Source organism: Myxine glutinosa, chromosome 1 (genome assembly GCF_964187855.1).
Source record: "Myxine glutinosa chromosome 1, kmMyxGlut1.1, whole genome shotgun sequence".
Lineage (NCBI taxonomy): Eukaryota > Metazoa > Chordata > Myxini > Myxiniformes > Myxinidae > Myxine > Myxine glutinosa.
This window is the reverse complement of record NC_136261.1, coordinates 48,315,837-48,341,081: the sequence shown is the minus strand read 5'-3', so window position 1 is coordinate 48,341,081 and position 25,245 is coordinate 48,315,837. Positions and strand designations below refer to the sequence as shown.

The 25,245-nt window shown below is 44.9% G+C and overlaps 1 protein-coding gene across 2 annotated transcripts; it reads left to right on the top strand.

Moving 5' to 3' along the window:
* Positions 1-451: 451 nt before the first annotated feature.
* FDX2 (ferredoxin 2) lies at positions 452-24,875 on the top strand. Of its 2 annotated transcripts, none has more exons than XM_068110894.2 (5): positions 452-785; positions 19,442-19,493; positions 22,029-22,135; positions 22,378-22,465; positions 24,126-24,875. In XM_068110894.2, the coding sequence occupies exons 1-5, from the start codon at positions 677-679 to the stop codon at positions 24,280-24,282; spliced, it is 513 nt and encodes a 170-aa protein (XP_067966995.1). In that variant the 5' UTR covers positions 452-676; the 3' UTR covers positions 24,283-24,875. The 2 variants fall into 2 exon arrangements, with proteins under 2 accessions (XP_067966995.1, XP_067966986.2); XM_068110885.2 differs by having other exon boundaries at positions 473-816.
* Positions 24,876-25,245: the final 370 nt, after the last annotated feature.

Below are 25,245 nucleotides of genomic sequence, written 5' to 3'. Positions count from 1 at the left end.
AAAGGTGAATTGTTCATTCCTCAACCTACAATCTCTTCATCCTCACTCCAAATGAGAAAAATCCCTCCGGCGGTGTCCTCATTGCTTTCCTCGCCACAATGACGTCGTCATTACATTTATAGATTGTAATGTTTTGATATAGCGCAGGTATGATGGGCCAAATGGTGTGTTTAGGTTCCTTGTGTAAATGTATTATTATGCAAGCCTCAGTCGCTGGAGCTTTGTGTATTTAGAGGTTTACTCAATCGCAAAAATAATACGTCAACCGCCGTGCGTGTGACGTCACTTCGTCCCACGAACAAACGTGGCTGTAGCGTTGCGTGCGTGTGACGTCACGCTCGCCTGATTCGTGCCAAAAGGTGAATTTTTAACAAAGATCATTCATGTGTAACTTAACACGTTATAAAATAAATGTCACCTTTTTGAAATAATAATCAACCAATTTAAGCTGGGATTTCGATTTATTATGGTCGGTGTATGGACTACATTTATGGCGCGGTGGTCTCTTCATGTTCCTCAGGAAGTAATAAATTTCACGAATGTAGCCGATTTGAAATGATGTGCAGCGACAGACCCATAGATATTCATGAAATTGTAATAATTCGTGTGGTAATAGTTTCCCGCTCCTCGAGCGGTTCATGGTAATGCCTAATGGATGCTCATGTAGGTTATTATTATGGCGTCCCGTGTTCTTGACCAGCTATGTGGGACCTTTCGACGGTCCTCGGCGTTTCTTCGCCTCCGGATCCCGGCGGGGTCGAGAACGAAGCTTCACGAGTCCCTCGGTACGACCTCCGAGGCACGGTATTCTAGCAGGTAGTCGAATACTTTAAGCTCGTACATGAAACTTCGATAAACCTAAACTGTACGTGGTATTTATTTATTGTACTGCAGTCTTCCGTTTTCAGTTGAATGCTTCACGATTCCGGGGTTTGCTCAGTTCGCACGTTTCTTGTAGATGTAGATCGGTCGCCAAGTTGCTTAAGCGCTCCATTCGAAACCGTTAAGGAACGGCTCGCTTGGCAACTGAACACACCCCGGGTGTACGTATACACCGCATAAACCAATTAAAGCACTCGTATCGGATCATTGTTCAGTTGTTGTTGTTGGTCATCTCGATTCACCTTTCTTACGTGGACCGAACCGTTTCGGGAAATATGGTTATGCACCCATGACCATTTGTGGGGTGTGGTGGGTGTTCGTATTGGGGGGGGAGAGGGGAGTAGGGTGGTCGTTCGGAGGGGAGGGGAGTGGGGTGGGGTGGGTGTTCGGAGGGGAGTGGGGTGGGTGTTCGGAGGGGAGTGGGGTGGGTGTTCGGAGGGGAGTGGGGTGGGTGTTCGGAGGGGAGTGGGGTGGGTGTTCGGAGGGGAGTGGGGTGGGTGTTCGGAGGGGAGTGGGGTGGGTGTTCGGAGGGGAGTGGGGTGGGTGTTCGGAGGGGAGGGGAGTGGGGTTGGTGTTCGGAGGGGAGGGGGGTTGGTGTTCGGAGGGGAGGGGGGTGGGTGTTCTGGGGGGAGTGGGGTGGGTGTTCTGGGGGGAGTGGGGTGGGTGTTCGGGGGGTGAGTGGGGTGGGTGTTCGGGGGGTGAGTGGGGTGGGTGTTCGGGGGGTGAGTGGGGTGGGTGTTCGGGGGGTGAGTGGGGTGGGTGTTCGGGGGGTGAGTGGGGTGGGTGTTCGGGGGGTGAGTGGGGTGGGTGTTCGGGGGGTGAGTGGGGTGGGTGTTCGGGGGGTGAGTGGGGTGGGTGTTCGGGGGGTGAGTGGGGTGGGTGTTCGGGGGGTGAGTGGGGTGGGTGTTCGGGGGGTGAGTGGGGTGGGTGTTCGGGGGGTGAGTGGGGTGGGTGTTCGGGGGGTGAGTGGGGTGGGTGTTCGGGGGGTGAGTGGGGTGGGTGTTCGGGGGGTGAGTGGGGTGGGTGTTCGGGGGGTGAGTGGGGTGGGTGTTCGGGGGGTGGGTGTTCGGGGGGTGAGTGGGGTGGGTGTTCGGGGGGTGAGTGGGGTGGGTGTTCGGGGGGTGAGTGGGGTGGGTGTTCGGGGGGTGAGTGGGGTGGGTGTTCGGGGGGTGAGTGGGGTGGGTGTTCGGGGGGTGAGTGGGGTGGGTGTTCGGGGTGTTCGGGGGGTGAGTGGGGTGGGTGTTCGGGGGGTGAGTGGGGTGGGTGTTCGGGGGGTGAGTGGGGTGGGTGTTCGGGTGGGGGGGTGTGGGGTGGGTGTTCGGGGGGGGTGTGGGGGGGTGGGTGTTCGGGGGGGGGGGGTGGGGGGTGGGTGTTCGGGGGGGGGTGTGTGGGGTGGGTGTTCGGGGGGGGTGTGTGTGAGGTGGGTGTTCGGGGGGGGGTGTGTGTGAGGTGGGTGTTCGGGGGGGGGGTGTGTGGGGTGGGTGTTCGGGGGGGGGATGTGTGGGGTGGGTGTTCGGGGGGGGGATGTGTGGGGTGGGTGTTCGGGGGGTGTGTGTGGGGTGGGTGTTCGGGGGGGGTGTGGGGGGGTGGGTGTTCTGGGGGGGGGGGGGGTGTGGGGGGGTGGGTGTTCTGGGGGGGGTGTGGGGGGGTGGGTGTTCTGGGGGGGGTGTGGGGTGTGTGTTCGGGGGGGGGTGGGGTGTGTGTTCGGGGGGGGGTGGGGTGTGTGTTCGGGGGGGGGTGGGGTGTGTGTTCGGGGGTGTGTGTTCGGGGGGGGGTGAGGGGTGTGTTCGGGGGGGGTGTGGGGTGGGTGTTCGGGGTGGGTGTTCGGAGGGGGGGATGGGGTGGGTGCTTGAAGGGAGAGAGGGAGGGGGAGTGTGGTGCATGTTCGGAGGGAGGAGGAGTGTGGTGCGTGGTTGGAGGGAGGGAGGGGGAGTGATATGTGTTTGGAGGGAGAGGGGGGTGGGGTTGGACCCAGGAGATTTGACAGGGGGAGGGGTGCGAGGTGCGACTCGCAACGTCGGTTACGCTGGTAAATTCTAAACAGGAAACTTACTCTTTTCAGTGAAATCATAAATGACACAAACAACAAGCATGGAGTTCTAATATAACATGTTAAATAAGGTAGTGCAAAAGTTAGTATAATATAACACCAACTCTAATTGGAACAAGTCAGGAGACGACGATGGTTCACGAGCGAGTGGTATTCAATGACAAAGGACGGACTGTAACCGAAACAGGCCCGGACAGGCCAATCCTGGAAATGTCAAAACGAAGGTTACTGACCTTGAAATGAGATAGAAAATAATGTATAATCAGTAATGAGGTTAGTTAGCTACACAATACCGAAAATTTGGTGAAAAATGAAATGAAAAAAAAAAAAAAATGAAAAAAAAAAAATGAAAAATCGAGCTCGGTGGGGCTAGACACATGACATTGGCGTAACCAAATACCGAAACCCCTGTCAGATTCCACCAAACCCTTCGGAGAAGATGTAGCTTGAACTCAACCCCACTCGGTCCTTAAAAAGACATCTTTTTCGGGCGTGGCTCCGCCCACAATGGGCGCAATACGCCCACTCTCGGCAGGACACAACTAGATCATGATATCAACCTCCCACCCAAGTTTCATCAAGATCGGATGATATCGGGTAGTTATGCTACGGACACACACACACACACACACACACACACACACACACACACACACACACACACACACACACACACACACAGACACACACGACGAATATAGTGGTCACTTGATAACTCGTGAACCAATATACTTTTTAGTCGTTCTAATACTTGGTAGAAAAATGGGGGTGGAGAGGTGGGTTTTCCTGATAATAAGGTTTGGTGTTTCACAAATGGGATGTTGCATCACAGTGTGTCATTCCTGGGATGAACATTAATCTGTTAACATTACTTGTTGGCCCGCGGTGTCTTTCACAAAGGATTAGGTGACTTGTTGCCTGAACAAGCCAGATGGTATTCATAGAATACTTACCCCACACAAACAACTTGGTGCAAGCCAATTCTTCTGTGTTTAAAGGCTTTTGTCCTTTGATCCAATATGGCTGCCGGACCATACAAGCGATGACATCATAAGTTAATATTCTCAAATATAATTGTTGTGTAGGTTGCGCTCAATAAATTTCAAACTGATCAGATTAAGGGTTGTCCCTGTCGAATTATGACGTCATCGTAAACAACACTTATTCCCCATGCGGAGTTTTTTTTCCGTCACGTTTAAATTTTTTCCATGGAGCAGTTTCAGACATATAGACTATAGAGGTGCAAAGTTTTCCAAGATGGCTCCTGTATCACGTGACCTATGACATCATAATTATCACTAAAAATTATACAGGATGTGACGCTCCCATGGTGAAAATTTAGTGTCAATCGGAGAGCCGGTTGCAGAGAAGAAAAAAAATTCATACTGATTGAATCAGCTGTTGTACTTGTTAAATTATGACATCATAACGAAGGTACCGATGACATCATCAGTAATATATCTCATTCCCAATGGGGAGTATTTGACAATGTTCGTTTCAATTTCTTCCATTGATTGGTTTTCTAGATGTAGAGGTGCAACGTTTTTCCAAGATGGCGTCCGTACCACGTAACCTATAACGTCATAATTATTATAAAAAAAACAAGACCGAAAGTCTAACAGTGGCGTAGCCGGGCTTGTAAGATATTATAAACCAAAAACATATATGATTAGCTTTTTAAACAGTCGCTAATGCTGATTATAACATTAAACAAAGAAATTTGGAGGAATCCTGACATCCGTGAGGTAAGTTTTACTTACATAACTGAGGGAAGATCTACTGTAATCTATATACCCCACAAGGATTGGGTTAATAACATGCCATCAAAAAAATGGAGGCGAATTCCTTACTTCCGTGGTTGTTAGTACCGTACACCACTTATCATTGATTCATGTACCATACACCACTTCAATCCATTACCTTTGTATTCACGATATTGGGATTAAAGTGTTATGGTCATATTTACTCTATTATTATTATTACTATTACGAAAACGATAATACTGAAACGATACACGACTGTATGAAGAAACCTGGGCTTAATTTGTCTGAAGCGGTCCGAAGGTGAGGTATAACGCCGAAGGCCTATACGCACCGTATTGTCGGAAGACCCGTAACGTCAATGATTTCGATATTTGATGGTCATTTTAACAATCGGTTTGATTGTGTTTCACACTGAATAAAAAGCGTAAAGGTAGAGCATGGCGATTGTGATATATGACGGGTTAGACGATATGTTCGGCATGAACGAAATTGGAATCAAAATGCCGGAATGTGGAGAGTCAGCCGCTGTACCGCCTTAATGACATCAGACCAGACGTAATGACATCACCCTGTCATGTGGGCAGATCCTCAACTCTGATTGGTATACGTTTGAGGGGACAAACATACATACATACGTACGTACGTACATACGGACGGACAAACATTGTTCTAGAAGTCTTTGCCCTATGGACTATTCCGTAAAAATGTACGGGGGGAGGAGCTCCTATGGTAAAAGTTCATGTCAATCGGACCAACGGTTGCTGAGAAAATGAATTTTAAAAACTAGCAGCGGTACCCACCCTATGGGCGGGGCTTCCATTGCGAAGCCCAAATGAAAAGGCAAAATATCAGAAATTGAAGGCTTTTTATTTTATTTTAAACGATTCATATAAACATCCGTTGAATCATATCACACGCAAATCATCAAAATCTAAACAGTACATGGCGCCCAATTTGAAAAAAGATTGAATTCTGCAAAATGAACCGGCCGCTACACCTGTTTCTCAGTCGCTTTGCACACGCTGCCATGTTATTTCGGAGCCGCACGTTTATACAGGAAGAGTTCGTCAGGAGTCGATCTAGTCTCTCCTGGTACGTAGAATAAACAGTATTTGTAGAATTTCAACAAAAGCCACATCACTGTTCATATCGGTAAATATTATTCCATCGTGTTTGGAAAAACTGGAAAATTGGAAAACTTGGAAAACTTGGAAAAACAATATGGCCTATTTTACTCCCAGGGGTCCCAGGAATACCCACCCAAAATATCGTTGCGATCGGTTGAGCCGTTTTTGCGGTACCTTCGAACGGACGGACGGACATTTGGTTAATTATAGTAAGATTCAGAGATATACGCCACACGTACATCGCACATACGCCACATGTACGCACATAACCGATCACTTAACCCTGATTTTAGCTTCGCGGGCGCAGGGTAATTACAAATTTGTGATACTTTCGTGCGAACGCCATGCCTGACCAACCAGTTCGTGAAAGACTTGGACCAAAACCTTTCCATGGCCGACCCGTGTGCGTCTTTACTGCTCGACCCATGCGCAGCGTAAAGTGGGGTTAAGCAGTTGCCTCAGTTTTTCTCGTGTGACATCATTCTATAATTGAGGAACTAATAATATTGAAGGAAGTCCTTCCTTGACACACCTGAGCTCCTCACCACATACAAGACTTTCATCCGCAGCTCAATGGCATACTGCTCTCCCCTCTGGGCTGTTGCTCCTGCCTCACACCTAGCTCGGCTTCACGCTGTTGAAACCAAAGCTTTCAGAATCATTGGAATCTCCCGCGATGAAGCTGATTGTGAGGGCCTTTCACTCACTCACCGCAGGCAGGTAGGTGGTCTTTCTATCTTCTACCGACTCCTATCCGGCCTAGATCCCCCAGCTCTCTCTGGGCTCTGTCCCCGAAATACTCCGACAGGTCGCACAAGATCTGCCAGCAACCCTCTTCTGGAGAAATTGCCAAAATCAAGACTCTCAGCTCACTTTCACTCTTTAATTCCTCTTTTCTCCTGCCTCTGGAACAAACTCCCTCACTCTCTCCAATCCCACTCCTCCCTGCAGGTCTTTAAAACACCCGTTCATCACCATCTCTTATGTTCCCCCATCCAAAACCTTGATCTTTTCTACCCCCGTTAATTCACTCCAGATCCACGTTTTTGAAATACCGACTTCTTTCCTGGAAGTCATCGCAGTGTCCATGTGTTTTATACTTCTCCCATCACCCCCCGCCCCCATTCCCATGCCTCCTCCCTCCAAGCCCTCTCCCTCTCACAGATCTGCCGATGTCCATGTTCTCTGCTGTTGTACTTGTGTGCTTCCCCTTCTCTCCCCATTTTGTGTACCGCTCCCTTTATTGTATGTTTTGTGTGTCCGTTTTTTGTGATTGATGTTGGCTCTTACACGAGCCTCGATCTTGTATCCAAAAATAAAACAACAACTCGTGAATATAAATTGTATGTTAACTATATTTTGAACATTAGAACACATTCCAAACAGGAAACTTAGTTTTTAGTGACGTCATTAATGATACAAACAACAAGTACGAGGTACTAATGTAATGTGTCAAATCAGGTGGTGCAAAGAAAGCTGCATCAATGGCAGTAAACTTTGTATTCAATGTTTTGTTCGTGCTTTTCTTCTGCTTTTGTTGTTTTCTCCAAGCGTTTAAAACTTATATTTTATTCAAATTGAACTATATATTTGAACACTGTAGAACATAAATTTCCTTGTTTGCATTTCCAAAAACCTTCAGTTTAGTAGTATTTGGGCAAACCTTTATGCCGTTTGGACCAATCAAATTTGTCATGCGCTCCGAGGACGGAGTAACAGCAGGCTTCACATAAAATGGCACCGCTGAGGGGTGCAACCACAGAGCTAACTTTGTCCAAAACATCTGTTTGTTTAGTGCATTTTTTTCTCAGTTAGTTCAAAAATCGTCGGTTTTCTGAGAAGAGTTGGTGGAAGGTCCAGCTTTGGACTGTTCTCTTTGACCCATGGGCTTCGTATGGTTACCATTGCTCCTGTTATTCAAAGTTCACGACCAAAGCTAATATAGATGGTACTCAGAAACGCCAAGCAAGAGTTGAAAATACCCTTCAAATGTCCTTTTTCTCAGGGTGGGGTAAGGTGTTCTATGAACTCTCTAGTTTGTCGTTTTTAATAAAACCCAGGAAGATGTAAAATGGACCCTTTTTAAAAAAAACCATAAACATTGTAGGATGTGGTGTGGCACATGGGGTCCTTCTCGTAGCAGAAAGCCAAGGCTCCACATTTACGGCTGCCTTGGTTGGCCAGAGCAACCAAAATTTGGCGTCGGACAACCAATGTAACTTTTTGTTTGCCCGATCAGACAACCAATGTAACGATTTGTTTGCCCGATCAGACAACCAATGTAACGATTTGTTTGCCCGATCAGACAACCAATGTAACGATTTGTTTTCCCGATCAGACAACCAATGTAACGATTTGTTTGCCCGATCAGACAACCAATGTAACGATTTGTTTGCCCGATCAGACAACCAATGTAACGATTTGTTTGCCCGATCAGACAACCAATGTAACGATTTGTTTGCCCGATCAGACAACCAATGTAACGATTTGTTTGCCCGATCAGACAACCAATGTAACGATTTGTTTGCCCGATCAGACAACCAATGTAACGATTTGTTTGCCCGATCAGACAACCAATGTAACGATTTGTTTCCCCGATCAGACAACCAATGTAACGATTTGTTTGCCCGATCAGACAACCAATGTAACGATTTGTTTGCCCGATCAGACAACCAATGTAACGATTTGTTTGCCCGATCAGACAACCAATGTAACGATTTGTTTGCCCGATCAGACAACCAATGTAACGATTTGTTTGCCCGATCAGACAACCAATGTAACGATTTGTTTGCCCGATCAGACAACCAATGTAACGATTTGTATGCCCGATCAGACAACCAATGTAACGATTTGTTTGCCCGATCAGACAACCAATGTAACGATTTGTTTGCCCGATCAGACAACCAATGTAACGATTTGTTTGCCCGATCAGACAACCAATGTAACGATTTGTTTGCCCGATCAGACAACCAATGTAACGATTTGTTTGCCCGATCAGACAACCAATGTAACGATTTGTTTGCCCGATCAGACAACCAATGTAACGATTTGTTTGCCCGATCAGACAATCGATGTAACGATTTGTTTGTCCGATCAGACAACCAATGTAACGATTTGTTTGCCCGATCAGACAACCAATGTAACGATTTGTTTGCCCGATCAGACAATCAATGTAACGATTTGTTTGCCCGATCAGACAACCAATGTAACGATTTGTTTGCCCGATCAGACAACCAATGTAACGATTTGTTTTCCCGATCAGACAACCAATGTAACGATTTGTTTTCCCGATCAGACAACCAATGTAACGATTTGTTTGCCCGATCAGACAATCAATGTAACGATTTGTTTGCCCGATCAGACAACCAATGTAACATTTTGTTTGCCCGATCAGACAACCAATGTAACGATTTGTTTTCCCGATCAGACAACCAATGTAACGATTTGTTTGCCCGATCAGACAACCAATGTAACGATTTGTTTGCCCGATCAGACAACCAATGTAACGATTTGTTTGCCCGATCAGACAACCAATGTAACGATTTGTTTGCCCGATCAGACAACCAATGTAACGATTTGTTTGCCCGATCAGACAATCGATGTAACGATTTGTTTGTCCGATCAGACAACCAATGTAACGATTTGTTTGCCCGATCAGACAATCAATGTAACGATTTGTTTGCCCGATCAGACAATCAATGTAACGATTTGTTTGCCCGATCAGACAACCAATGTAACGATATGTTTGCCCGATCAGACAACCAATGTAACGATTTGTTTGCCCGATCAGACAACCAATGTAACGATTTGTTTGCCCGATCAGACAACCAATGTAACGATTTGTTTGCCCGATCAGACAACCAATGTAACGATTTGTTTGCCCGATCAGACAATCTCATTATCGTGCCTTGAACATTCATATTGACAATATTGAAGATGTATGTACAAAACGATGTATGGTATGTACAAAACAATGTTTTGATGTCCAGAAAAACCTCCTGCAATGATAATAAAAGTTAGCAGTAATCTGGTTGTCACACATGATTACCTCCGCCACCGAAGGTGGTGGAGGTTATCTTTTCACTCCTGTCTGTTTGTTACTTGCGAAAATCGAAGATTTTTTCATTTCAATTATATTGGTTCGTCTTGTGCATTATTCTGTCTGTCTGTCTCTATGTCTGTCAATCGCCTACAGGTCACAATTTTCAACCGGTCTTCACGAAACTTCACCAAATGGTGAAGTTGGTCATAAGCAAGAAGCCTATTGTTTTTGGAGTCAAAAAGTCAATATGTCAACATAGGCCAAAGGTCACCAACTTTGTCAGATTTCTAAAAGCCTAAATTTTCATCTGATTGACTTGAAATTGTAAGAGGATTTGCATACCAGGCCAATGAATTCAACCACCAATTATTTTTGAGGTCATCATAGGCCAACAACTTATTTTAGGGATTTCGCAAGTATCGTGCTATGCACGACAGATTTCTTGTTTGTTACTTGCCGGAAATTTTTTTCCGGCAAGTATGTTGATCTGTTCGTTTGTTTGTCTGTCTGTCTGTCTGTTTGTCTGTTTGCAGCACTACGTCTACACCGTTGCACGTAGAATCGCCAAACTTGGCACACATATTGGTCTTGCCCTCTAATATACTGTGCCCAAATGATGACGTCATCGATGACGTGGTTCGGCCGCCATCTTGGAAAAACCGAAAAACTTTGCACCTCCATATCTCCGAAAGTGCTGAACAGAAAAAATTGAGACATGGCTCATTGTAAAGAACTCTCCATGGGGAATAAAATATGTTAATGATGACGTCATCAGTCACGTGGTTCGGCCGCCATCTTGGAAAAACCGAAAAACTTTGCACCTCCATATCTCCGAAAGTGCTGAACAGAAAAAATTGAGACATGGCTCATTGTAAAGAACTCTCCATGGGGAATAAAATATGTTAATGATGACGTCATCAGTCACGTGGTCGGCCGCCATCTTGGAAAAACGGCAAAACTTTGCACCACGATATCTCCAAAAGTGCTGAACAGAAAAAATTGAGACATGGCTCATTGTAAAGAACTCTCCATGGCAAATAAAATATGTTAATGATGACGTCATATGTCACGTGGTCGGCCGCCATCTTGGAAAAACCGAAAAACTTTGCACCTCCATATCTCCGGAAGTGCTGAACAGAAAAAATTGAGACATGGCTCATTGGTAAGAACTCTCCATGGGGAATAAAATATGTTAATGATGACGTCATATGTCACGTGGTCGGCCGCCATCTTGGAAAAACCGAAAAACTTTGCACCTCCATATCTCCGAAAGTGCTGAATAGAAAAAATTGAGACATGGCTCATTGTAAAGAACTCTCCATGGGGAATAAAATATGTTAATGATGATATCATCGGTCACGTGGTTCGGCCGCCATATTTGTTCTAAATGGCCGATAAAAAGTACATTCCGGCAAGTCCTCGGTCTCTGACCGATTTTTCATTTGTCTGTTTGTCTGTCTGTCTGTTTGTCTGTTTGCAGCACTACGTCTACACCGTTGCACGTAGAATCGCCAAACTTGGCAAACATATTGGTCTTGCCCTCTAATGTACTGTGCCCAAATGATGACGTCATCAGTCACGTGGTTCGGCCGCCATCTTGGAAAAACCGAAAATTTTTGCACCTCGATATCTCAAAGTGCTGAACAGAAAAAATTGAGACATGGCTCATTGTGAAGAACTCTCCATGGGGAATAAAACATGTTAATGATGACGTCATCAGTCACGTGGTCGGCCGCCATCTTGGAAAAACGGCAAAACTTTGCACCAATATATCTCCAAAAGTGCTGAACAGAAAAAATTGAGACATGGCTCATTGTAAAGAACTCTCCATGGGGAATAAAATATGTTAATGATGACGTCATCAGTCACGTGGTTCGGCCGCCATCTTGGAAAAACGGGCAAACTTTGCACCACTATATCTCCGAAAGTACTGCACAGAAAAAATTGAGACATGGCTCATTGTAAAGAACTCTCCATGGGGAATAAAACATGTTAATGATGACGTCATCAGTCACGTGGTCGGCCGCCATCTTGGAAAAACGGCAAAACTTTGCACCACTATATCTCCAAAAGTGCTGAACAGAAAAAATTGAGACATGGCTCATTGTAAAGAACTCTCCATGGGGAATAAAATATGTTAATGATGACGTCATATGTCACGTAGTTCGGCCGCCATCTTGGAAAAACCGGAAAACGTTACACCTCCATATCTCCGAAAGTCCTGAATAGAAAAACTTGGGACGTGGCTCAATGTAAAGAACTCTCCATGGGGAATAAAATATGTTAATGATGACGTCATCAGTCACGTGGTTCGGCCGCCATATTTGTCCTAAATGGCCAATAAAAAAGTACATTCCGGCAAGTCCTCGGTCTCTGACCGATTTTTCATTTGTTTGTTTGTTTGTTTGTCGGTCTGTCTGTGAACAAGATATCTCAAAAAGTTGTGGATTGATTTGGACAAAACTTGGTAGACAGGTTGTGTGTGTGACAAGGAAGAATCGATTCGATTTTGGTCACTATCTGAATATGGATTCGGATACGCGAATTCTTTAATTTTTTAAGTCATTCTTCACCATTGAGAGATAGGGCCAAAAGCGATATATAACATTGTAGTGGCTACCTTATGCACATGTCGTGGTTACCTTATTCACTTATCCGCATGTGACGGTTACCATTACGATGGGTTTGGTATAACCCACGCACACGGGCGTTTGGTTGTGTCGTCGTGACGCATGCGCGGCTGTTGGAGCCACGCCCTCCGAAGAGGGTGCTTGTTTTATATAAGCCGTTACGACTTCCGTTCGTGAGCAGTTGCTGGAGATTTCTGTACAATAAACTACCTTTTGTACCCAACGAAATGGCCTCTTCTTATCGTCTTCGGCAACCGCTAAACTGGTGACCCCGTTGCCCCCGAACGTATGCGGGGGCCGAATGAACACGGCAGAATTGCGACCGCAAGTTCTTCCACAAGACCTGAACTCGATCTGCCGGAGTTTCACCAACGACGAGCGGCCATGTGGTTCGCGCATCGCGCTCGGTTCCTCCTCTACGTCTGGAGGGGCGAACCAGCTCCGGGACCCTCCGAAGGAACGCCGTTACGGGGCGTTGGTGGCACGGCTACTTCGTCGCCTTCGCGCACACAGGCCGAGTACTGCTACTTCGTCGCCTCCGCGCACACAGGCCGAGCACCGCTGTCCGCTGCTTGCCGCCTCCGCGCACACAGGCCGAGTACTGCTGGCCGTCGCCTTCGCGCACACAGGCTGAGTACTGCTACTTCGTCGCCTCCGCGCACACAGGCCGAGTACTGCTGCTCGCCACTCCTACTACTGCTCCTACGGCGGATCCCGAGGCTGATGCTGCTCATCTCTTGCGCACGCACGGCTGCTTTGTTACCTTCGCGTGCACTGGTGCTCGCCACTCCCGCAATTCCTACTACTGCTTCTACGGCGGATCCCGAGGCTGATGCTGCTCATCTCTTGCGCACGCACGGCTCGCGCGCACTGGTGCTCGCCGCTCCCGCATTTCCTACTGCTGCAACTCCAACTGCTACCGCTGCTCAGCACCCGCGGCCCGGCTCGGTTCCACCCGCGAACTACGTACACGCCCGTGGCGTGCCTTCTGGGGGGGGGGGGGGGGGGGGCGCATGTAGTGGTTACCTTATGCACATGTCGCGGTTACCTTATTCACTTATCCGCATGTGACAGTTACCATTACGATGGGTTTGGTATAACCCACGCACACGGGCGTTTGGTTGTGTCGTCGTGACGCACGCGTGGCTGTTGGAGCCACGCCCTCCGAAGAGGGTGCTTGTTTTATATAAGCCGTTACGACTTCCGTTCGTGAGCAGTTGCTGGACATTTCTGTACAATAAACTACCTTTTGTACCCAACGAAATGGCCGCTTCTTATCGTCTTCGGCAACCGCTAAAACATGATATTTAATAAAGTTGTGGACGAGTTATGACGAAACTTCGTGTATGGGCTGGATAGGTGACAAGAACAAGCCGATTCGATTTTGGTTCAGATCCGAATCCAGGTCCTGGCCTATCATTGGGATACAAAACAAACTGTTCAGCCTGGCGGAGGTACGTGCTCGTGCTCTACCGAGTGCCATTCTAGTTACTCCCTGGCGGGAGTAATGCATTCGATCGTGTGCGTGTGTGTGTGTTCGTGTGTTTGTGAACAAGATATCTGGAAAAGTTCTGAACGGATTTGGATGAAAGTTGGTGGGATGATTGCCCTTGGGATAAGGAAGAATTGATTAGTTTTTGGTGAAGCTCAGGATATTATTCCGGATCCAGGAATTTTTTGAAGGATTGTTTACCATTTTAAGATAGGGCTCATTTTTTTTTAAACATTATCTTCTATATATTCTATATTTAACATTGTGATATGAAAATAGTTTTCATATTTGTTGTAAATGTAGTTTAAACTCGTTGTTATGCGTTAGAGCGGTGTATTTTGTTAGCAGCGTCGTCTTCAAGGTTCTTTTTTTTTTTCTTTCTAATAAAGACATATTCTGTCATTTTAAAACCACCAATGTGTGTAATCGGTTTCCCCGTTTCATAAAATGTATCGTTTGATACGTATAATTTGCTTTAAAACTGTTTTTTGTTTTTTTTTACCTCAGAAGAGATATCAACATTTACCTCAGCGAATGTCAATCGCGGTGTCAGTATTTGATGAACTTATAAAGATTTAGGAGAGTTATAAGTGTGAAAAGCATGTGCACGGAATTCTTCCCAGAAGAATGGGTGGTCACATGAGCTTGTACGACTTAAAATGAGCGAGTTTTGTTTTGACGTTTGGGCCAGTTTTACATGTTGTATCCCTAAGGAACGAAAAACGAACGTTTTCCTGGCTTACAATTTTATTTGAAGTCACTCATGCCTCAAAATACACTCACTTATATAGAATTGAACGCTGAATCCGAAAATGTAAGTGAAATTGCCTTGTTTTTTTAAACATTATTTTCTATATATTCCAAATATATATCTGTGCAGTGTCTGTCTTGTGTTGTCTTGTCTTGTGTTGTCTTGTCTTGTGTTGTCACTGAACTACTCCCTCAAACTTTTGTGAAATCGTACTATTCCAACTTGACCTACGGCGGGAGTATGCGCTCTACTGAGTGGCGTTCTAGTTCTTGTTTGTTTTCCTGTTTGTTCGTCTGTTTGTTCGTCTGTTTGTCTGTGAACAAGATATCTCAAAAAGTTGTGGACGGATTTGGAAGAAACTTGGTCGATTGGTTGTGTGTGTGACGAGGACAAATCGTTTCGAATTTGGTGAAGATCTGAATGTGGATTCAGAAATGAGAATTATTTAATTTCTAAGCGATGCTTCACTATTGAGAGATCGGGCGAAAAGCGATTATATAACATGATATTGTAAAAAGTTATGGACGAGTTGTGACTAAACTAGGTGGACGAGTTGGTTATTGGAGCTCGACGAGTTGGATCATGTTTTCATGAGAAAGACTTGTATTTATTATGACCACAATTACTAGCAGGCACACCTGCCCTTCTCAGTTTATTGGAGTGCGGGCTGGAGTACGTGCTGCAGTATAGTATGTGTACCTGACGAAGGATAAAGTACTTGCTCGTCTGCTGGCCTTAGGTGGCCACTTAAAGCCAGTATTAGGATTGCAATCGGAGGTATAACCAGGTTTGTAACCTCTACGTAGCCCCAATAACTGTAAAATATCAATTTTAGAGTTTTGGTGACATCCACGTTAGCTTCAATATAGTAAGACGAGCAGAGGCACCTTGTACGGAAGGAATTGAGCGTTTAGAAAAAGAGAGCCAGGTACTATGTATAAATCTAATTATCATTGATTTGTAATACCGGCTACCACCGGGTGGCGCTATATGATACACATTTGCATCGAGAGATTGGGGTCTTTGCCCCACCACCACCCCCATGTTTATTCTCATGTTCATTCTCATGTTCATCCGTCATGTTCATCTGCTTCTATGATCACAGCTAGCCCTCTCCCAGCACCTATAGTGGAGACTCCTGTTCGAAGAAGCAGAGTGCGTTTGAGTACAAAAATAAATGGCAACAGAAGTTCCAGGCAAAATGGAAAGAAAAATTAAAGTGGCTTGGATATGATGAAGAGGGGGATGTTTTGCAACATGTACCGCAGCTTCCCACCCTACGCTGACGCATCTGAACCCTTCTTCATCTGATCTTCAAACTTTAAAAAACCCAATGTACAAAAGCACCATGCCTCCCACCACCATCACAAGTAGCTTGCAATAAGAGGAAAAAACTTCTTCTGTGATTGTGACACTTCTGTGATTCTATGACTGTGACTTTTCCTCATCATTCATAACATCATCCAAATGGACAAGGTGTTAAAAAGCTCTTTAATACAGTGTACTGTACCTCCTTTCACCTATTGGGGAGTTCTTGTTCTCAGGCGTCTATTCCCTCCCAACACCTGCAACCTTAACTCCTTTTTATTTATTTTGTACATATAGTCTAGGCTCTTGGAACAGCCAGTTACAATGAATGGATCAGGACGTAACAGGACGCAAAAGGAATGGTAGAGACGCACGCAAAATGAACAGTATATACAGACTTGGAATTTAATATGGAATATATTTTTTTTCTTGACTTGGGTTTACTTTCTTAACTCAGTATATCAATCTGGTGAGTTTCTTTTACACTTTGGTGATTTATTTGTTAAAAGAACCATGTCACTGATTGTCTGTCGCAGCAAAAAGTCAACAACAGGATTATATCACAGGTGGCGTGGCAAAATGTATGGACAGGTGCATTTGATGATTGGCTTCACAGTCGGGTATACAATGGTTGTTGCGTTCTGTATTAGTGGAAAACAACTGCTGCACATCTCCAAATGTTATTGCCGCTTCCTCTGGAGATGGTCCGTCAACTTGACAATGCTGTTTGTCATGGAGTGGTGGCTTTACGAAATTCTGGCATGAAACAGCATGCTATTGCTCGGCAGTATGGCATGGCATCACTCAAGGTCAGGTGTCAAAGATCCTGAAACGAAATGCTCAGAGGGGTGTCCCTACTCCAATACCGAGGCCAGGACGTCCCCGCAGAACCACAAGGAGGGATGATCGCCAGCTGCACCGGTTAGTCCGCAATGGCCGTACCACGTCAGCTAATCGGCTTCGGGCTGAGTGGCAGCAACTGACAAATGTGCCTGTATCCAGAAGGCTAGTCAACCAACGACTGGTTCAAGCAGGCTATCGTGCCAGGTGTCCCCTGAGAAAGCCACGTCTGACCAGACAACACCGCCAGCGCCGATTGCAGTGGGCCAGAGAGCACCGACAATGGCAGCCAGGACACTGGAATCACGTGATCTTCAGTGACGAGTCTAGATTTCTGGTCTATCGTCAAGATGGCCGCGTCCGAATGTGCAGACAAGTGCATGAAGCCCACAACAAAGATTGTGTAGTGCCAAGAGTCCAAGCTGGAGGTGGTGGGGTGACCGTTTGGGCTGCTTTTCATGCAGGGGGCAAAACTGACCAGGTTGTTCTGAATGGAAACCTGAACCAGTTCAAGTACAGGGCCATTCTGGAAGAAACATTGCTTCCATTTGCTCGTGCAGCCTTTCGAGGAAACTTTGTCTTCCAAGATGACAATGCACAGCCTCATCGTGCTCGCATGATCCAACACTTTCTTGCTGACCGTGGTTTAGAGCATATGGAGTGGCCTGCCATGTCCCCGGATATGAATCCGATAGAGAACTTGTGGGCAGAATTAACGCGTCAAATCGACCACTTGGACCAGCACCCGACCTCTGTGCGTGAATTGCAGCAGGCTATTGTCACTGCATGGCAAGCGATTCCTGTCCAAACCTTGGCAAACCTCGTGAACAGCATGCCTCGACGTGTACGTGCTCTCCTGAATACTCGTGGGGGTTACACAAAGTACTGAACTGTAATTATACTGTCCGTAATCCCAGTCGTAATTTAACTTTTGTTTTTGTTCAAAAATTTTTTGGCTAATGTGCAAAATAAAGAGATACTTCTGGAAAACGTACAGAAGTTTAACACAGTACTGTCCATGAATTGAGTTCGATATCAGTTTACATCACTTTCAAGGATCAATTTATTTGTTTCGAAATGTCAAATGTGGTTTTTGTTTCTTTTAAAGGTCACATTAACAAAATCTAGAATAATTTCAACATAATTCCAATGAACTTTTGGCTCTAGGTCATCTTGAAAAGTAAGTTCACCCCCACAAAAAAAATAATCCATATTAAATGCCAAGTCTGTATGTATATACACTACTCACAATAAGATAGGGATATTGGCAGGTTCTTTGGTGTGGTTGATTTTTTGTATTAATTCTTTTGAAAAAAGTTGTTGTTCCTAATTCTATGGTTATTAATGAGTGTGAAAAAACACAGCATTCTTGATTTCAATAACATAACCCTAACCCCTAGAAAAAAAAGAAACTCACTTCCACAATATCCCTAACTTATTGTGAGTAGTGTATATATAAGTATACACAGAGACAGACACACAGACAGAGATGGGGGGGAAAAAAAATACCACCTGCAGAGTTGAAGACCAAGATAGAGGGAGATTTGGACAGACAAAGGGTTTGGGGAGGAATGGGACTGGGGAGGGAGAGGAGAGAGGACCCATAGGGGCGAACAAGATGGATACAGAAGGAGAAACTGGAAATTTGGAAGGAGGAGGGATTGGGGGTAGGGATGACCATTGGCGGGGATAGAAAAGATAATGGTTTTCGATGGGGGTCGATCTGAGATGGTGGTAAACAGCTGTCTTGAAGATCTGGAGGCAAGAATGAGATTGAAGCGAATGTGGAAGTTGATTCCACAGGCGGGAAGAAAGAGGAACAAATGAGTGGATATGAGGTGACGGATAGACGGACTGTTATTCGTTCGTGTGCTGTTATTCATTCCTTTGTTTTTACGTGCTAAGTTGAAACTGTAAATAAAAGTTATGCTAGTTCTTTAGAAATAAGCATTTCTTGTCTCTTAATTAATCTTTTTAATAGGCATTTATATTTTGCAGCTATTAGCGTGTACAGGGTGAAACAAAAAGGACTAAATATTTTTTAATAAGTTGCCTTTGTCACATTAATAATTAGCAATTATATTTATTTTAATTGAAAAGTTGTTCTATTATTTCATTCACAATGTTAAGCCAGTTTTATGTCATTCTGAAGTTAAATAAAGTTGCAACATAATAATTATAATACTGTATAGTCCTTTCTGTTTCACCCTGTATATATAAATTAACCATTTGTTCCAGTGAAGGTTATTCAGAAAACGAGTGGGAAAAAATTTACAATAAAATTTCCGAACAACCTAAATTTGATTTCGGGCAACCAGAATTTTGAAATGGTTGTCTTGCGGGGCCACTTCCCTCCCCCCCCCCCCCCCCCCCCCCCATAAAAGTTAGGGTAGAGAACAGAGATAGCACATGTAGAACTGTGATGTCAGCTGAAGCATCATTAATGATCACCTGGTTAAAAATGCTCGAATGCCTTTCCTTTTTTTGTATTTTTAATGGAGCATTTGGTACAATGTACACTTGACCAATGGAATGCCATTTCACCACTCTCCGCAGCTCTTTCCACCAGCGACTTTGTGAAAGAAGAACCCGTGTGTGCAGATGAGGTGTAAGTTTATACTGCAGAGACGAGGCCTGTTGCATTTGCTTTTGAATTTATAAATTATGTTCTTTGTACTACTTTTTTTTTTTTTACTTAAATGCATTTAAATTATTATTCCCACACTTTTTGAAAAAAAAAAAGGGGGGGAGGAGGAGGGGATATTATGATCTGCTGTGTCTGTCCGTCTTTCCACCTTTCCATCATCTCTTAAACGATTGTGCAACTCAACTTGGTCATTATGGAAACTACATCGCAAGAAGGTAGGAGAGCAGTATCTTTTTTTGCCCCGCCCACTGTGGTGGGGTCAAAAGGTCAAATACAATTACGGGCACGTTTTAAAATGAAACTTTGTATATGCAATCAACGCTAGGGACACGTGAAATATGCCAAGGTGTTTTTGGATTTGACCCCTGAGTTCATGCCCCAAGGTGGGGACTTGGGGTCACAGGGGTTAAAACGGGAGGGGGGGGGGGGGGCGGGGGAATGTTTAATAACTCAAAATTTGATATTGGTTCATTCCTGATGGAATGTTTTTCCATCTTTCAACTTTGCTTTAAATTGGAAGCGCGGGGCTTTGCAATGGCATGCCATCGACTTCGCTCAAGTTACCTTTGGCTTCTTATCTGTTATTGAATACTAGCCGAAAGCACCCGGCGTTGCACAGGTTCTTTTTGAATGAATTTACTACTTATAATTCAGCTTTTACTCGTGGCCGTAGAAGATTGACTACTATAATTCAGCTCAGCTTTTAATTGCGAAATGGCCCCAACCCGGCCGAGGCAGCCTCGACCGGCCTCACCACCGAGCCTATAACCTTTCCGGGGTCCGTCCCGACATTTTTAGTTCTTTTTGAATGAATTTACTACTATAATTCAGCTTTTACTCGTGGCCGTAGAAGATTGACTACTATAATTCAGCTCAGCTTTTATTTGCGAAATGGGTCCAGCCCAGCCAAGGCGGCCTCGACCGGCCTCGCCACCTAGCCTATAACCTTCCCGGGGCCCGTCCCGACCTTTTTTTGTTTCAGAGGTTTCCTCCTATCTTTCACCATTCGGGAGATTAGTGCGTGCAGACAAACAAACAAACAAACAAGCAAACAAACAACAACTTTCTTTTATATATATACTAGCTGAAAGCACCCGGCGTTGCCGGGGTTATTTTTGAATGAATTTACTACTATAATTCAGCTTTTACTTGCGGCCGTAGAAGATTGACTACTATAATTCAGCTCGGCTTTTAATTGTGAAATGGGCCCAGCCCGGCCGATGCGGCCCAGTCCGGCCGATGCGGCCTTGACCGGCCTCACCTATAACCTTCCCGGGGCCCGTCCTGAAATTTTTGGTTCTTTTTGAATGAATTTACTACTATAATTCAGCTTTTACTCGTGGCCATAGAAGAATGACTACTATAATTCAGCTCAGCTTTTAATTGTGAAATGGGCCCAGCTCGGCCGAGGTGGGCCCATTTCACAGCTCGGCCGAGGTGGGCCCCGGGAAGGTTACCTTGCCGATAACCTTCCCGGGGCCCGTCCCGACATTTTTTGTATTGGAGGTTTCCTCCTATCTTTCACCGTTGAGGAGATTAGCTTGCGCAGACAAACAAACAAAAACTTTCTTTTATAATATCGAGAGACTTGCTGAATGCACCCGGCGTTGCCCGGGTTCTTTTTGAATGAATGTAATCTTCTGTACATAGGTCTGACGCAAGCCCAGTATCAGTTAGTGCTCAACGATTCCTTGTCCTTTCTTCTGTCGGGCCCCGTGAGAGAGAATTTTGAAAGCATGTGTTGCAATCAGTCAGATATTCCTATTAAGTGCATAAGTTGTACTTCAAGAGAATTTTGGAAGAAGAAGAAGAAGATTTATTGCGAAATGGGCCCAGCCCGGCCGAGGCGGCCTCGCCACCTAGCCTATAACCTTCCCGGGGCCCGTCCCGACATTTTTTGTTTCAGAGGTTTCCTCCTATCTTTCACCGTTCAGGAGATTAGCGCGTGTGTTTGAATGAATTTACGACTATAATTCAGCTTTTACTCACGGCCATAGAAGATGGACTACTATAATTCAGCTCAGCTTTTAATTACGAAATGGGCCCAGCCCGGCCGAGGCGGCCTCGACCGGCCTCACCACCTCGCCTATAACCCTCCCGGGGCCCGTCACAACATTTTTTGTTCTTTTTGAATGAATTTACTACTATAATTCAGCTTTTACTCGTGGCCGTAGAAGATTGACTACTATAAATCAGCTCAGCTTTTAATTGCGAAATGGGCACAGCCCGGCCGAGGCGGCCTCAACCAGCCTCGCCACCTCGCCTATAACCTTCCCGGGGCCCGTCCCGACATTTTTTGTTTAGATGTTTCCTCCTATCTTTCACTCTTCAGGAGATTAGTGCATGCAGACAAACAAACAAACAAACAAACAAAAACTTTTTTTATATATATATATAGAAGATTATTTTCCTGCAGCTTTTTCATTTAATACTTTCCTATATTGTTGTTTACTAACCATGAGGTTTGTGACGGAGTGTGTGGTGCACTGCATTTAGGGTACAAGTGGAGTTTGTGACGAAGGAAGGGGAGAAGGTTCTGGTGAACGGAAAAGTTGGAGACAACGTGATGTATCTGGCCCAGAAACATGGCGTTGACATCGAAGGTTTGAACTTGTTGGGCCAACGCAAGGGTTTTGCAGTTGTTTTTGGCAAAGGAAGCTCAGGCTTTTAGCTCTAACGAGCCTCAATGTTGTATCCAAAAAAAAAAAAAAAAAGCTTCTTGGGTTACATTTGAAGAGCTGAGTGGTTGATGTGATCAAAAACAGATTAGCAAGTCATTTATGTATTTATTTTAAATCTCTCTAATGCTCGTTATTGACTTGCCTTTTCCATGTTGACCCAACAGGCGCCTGTGAAGCTTCACTTGCTTGTTGCACATGTCATGTGTATGTTCACCCGGACTTTGTTGACCAGTTCCCTCCTCCTGTTGAAGAGTGAGTGTCAGAACCTTCATCTCTCACATCTTTGTATTATCTTTATTAAACGTATATAAATGTATATAAGCGCTTGTTTTAAGTGGTCTTCACTCTTCAACATGTTTTCTCTTATTGAGCTTTCGTTCTGGCCTTCCTAACTAATATCTTACCCTCACTTTTTATTTCTTCCTTTGTAACCTGAAGTCCAACCTGAGTTCGCATCTCGGCTCAGCTGTAAACTGTCGCCCTGGTGTTTCAAATGCAGGGCAATACATCAATGTGTGCTCAGATGGACGTTAAACTCAGTGTTCCGTCTGCCGATATTAATTGGTGGACGTCAATAATCCCACTGTGTTCTTCACGAAGAGTATATGATCTATCGCCGGCACCATGAACAAATTGCACAATCCTGCACTTTTTGAAGAATATCCTGTGTAGGAGTGACGACCCATCCAGGATATCAGTTCACCTTGTCTGTCGAGAAAATCTGTGTCTCTATTCGCGGAAAAGTGTCCCGCGATTTCGCGGTTTTATTTTTCTATTTGCGGCCGTGTCCTGCGTATTCGCAGTTTTTCAGGGGCACAAAAAAGAAATTCACCAGCAGTTCCTGCTTGACACATTTATAAATCCCATCTTTCACCAGCCATGTATAAAGCAGCTGGACATACGCAAAAAAAACCATCTTCGAGCCGCGAACATGATGGTGTTGTGGTTTTTTTTTTGTTTCACGGTGTGGTATGGTTAAGCTGGTTAAGGACTCTTATAAACTGTAAGCGCATTGCTTCAATAAATTGGAAATGGTACCTGGTGTTGTCGTTTTTTTATTTATTTGTAAGCATTTTTTTAATGAAACTGTAATCATGTGCATTTGTGGTTTAAACTTTTAAAACTTTCCTCGAATAATCAGGAACCGCCGGGAACCTATAACCTATCCCCATTTTCCCCATTGAAACAATGGCACGGCATACATTCACGGGATTTTCATCGACCATCGCAGATTATCATCGACATTAGTGGGATTTGCCTTGCCATTTGCGGGATTATTGCCTACATTCGTGGGATTTACCTCACCATTTGTGGATTTTGCCTCGCGGTTTGCGGTTTGTCCCTCTATTCGTGGATTGTTGCGATTTGGGAACCAATCCCCCCTTTTTCCATTGAAACAATGCCCCGCCATTCGCGGGGTCTGACTATTTTGAATGTGCGCAGAGAGCAGCGAGATCATTTTATTATTCTGTTTGCCTGTCTAGCAGTGAAACAGAATTGAAAATTATTACGAACAGGAAACTTACTGTTTTAGGGACGTCTTCAAGGACACAACCAACATGCACAAAACTACTGCAGCGTGTTAAGATGATGTGAAAGATGCTGCATCACGGTAAACTTCTGAAATTTTTCGACCACCTTTAAAATCTTCAATTGAATGAAATACGTGAGCGCTGTGGTGCAGAACACAACTTGTTTCATTGGCACTTTCAAAAATATTTCGTTTAGCAGTACTTGGACAAAATATGACACCATTTTGCATCATCTCAACCAATCAAATTTGCTGCTCGTTGACCCCGCCCGTGTCCTTTTTTCTCTCAAGACTGCATGGGGTAAGGTGTTCTGTGAACTCTCTAGTTGTGCTGTATTCTTATTTCCATTCTGTTTGGTTTTGTTTTTCCTATTTCCTCAGGGAAGAGGATATGTTGGACTTGGCTCCGTTCCTGCAGGAAAACTCTCGCCTCAGCTGCCAGCTTCTGCTCACTAAGGCAGTATGTGGTGTGTCCTTGTGTCTACCCCGTTGTACCCGCAATTTCTACGTGGATGGGCACACACCGCGCCCTCATTGATGTGCACTACTAGCAACAGCTCCTTGTGCTTGTCACGTATCATCCAGAAGCTGGTTATTGATTGACTACTTTACAGGCCACAACTTTGCCAAATGAAACCATCTCGGATTGAAGCATTTTGGAGAAGGCAAAGCTTTACGCTGCATGCCAGGTAATTGTAAATAATGAATGCCTTAAACGCACAATGACTATCACAGACTATTGATCTGTGTGATGTGAACGGCAATTTAAACATATCGTTCAAAGCTTTCTCGCTGAAGGTGCTGCTCTGACAACAGAATTGGTGATCACAGGAAGGTGAAATGTCCGAGCTGTCCCCACCTCTGTTCTCTATTTTGTTTTTCAGAAGAAAAAAAAAGTTCAATGAGGTGTGGTTATTTGCTTTGAACAATTTTAATCATTACAATATTGGATTACAGTTTACTTTCTTGCAATCAATGGCACACTACAATAAGGTGTCTTTCTTGCGTATTAATTTATCTCGCGTCATGGAGATTTTTCTTAGGTCCACTGAAATAGAGAGAGCTTCATATTTGGTTTCTCTAAACGTGTCTTCATTACTGTTTACTGCAATAAAAACTTAGAAACGAAAATTCCAGTGTATTTCAGATGTGCTCCCAAAATCTGTTGCTGGTACTATGGAGAACAAAGCTGGTTATTGAAAGCCTGGTGTTGGCTTAGCGGCTAGGGTGCCAGCTTAGGATTCCTAGGATCCTGGGTTCGAATCCCGGTCGATCGCTGAATTAACGCCAGGGGGGTTGACTCAGCCTGTCATCCTTCCGAGGTCGGCTAATTGAGTACCAGTTCACTGGTAATTCCCTGCTTGTCGTAAAAGGCGAAAAAAGGGTTGGCGGCAGGAAGGGCATCCGGCCGTAAAACATTGCTTCAAAAAGGGGACCAACAAAAACAACAACAACCACTGTGCCTGAAAAAGGCCAACCCCTGCTTCGCGGGGAAAAATGG

What these genes read in the sequence shown, in the direction of transcription:
- FDX2 (XM_068110885.2), top strand. Translation starts at nt 639, where the DNA reads ATGGTAATGCCTAATGGATGCTCATGTAGGTTATTATTATGGCGTCCC. An exon ending in CCCGTGTGTGCAGATGAGGT is followed by an intron (nt 19,494 to 22,028) that starts GTAAGTTTATAC and finishes CACTGCATTTAG; the next exon opens with GGTACAAGTGGAGTTTGTGA. An exon ending in TTCCCTCCTCCTGTTGAAGA is followed by an intron (nt 22,466 to 24,125) that starts GTGAGTGTCAGA and finishes CTATTTCCTCAG; the next exon opens with GGAAGAGGATATGTTGGACT.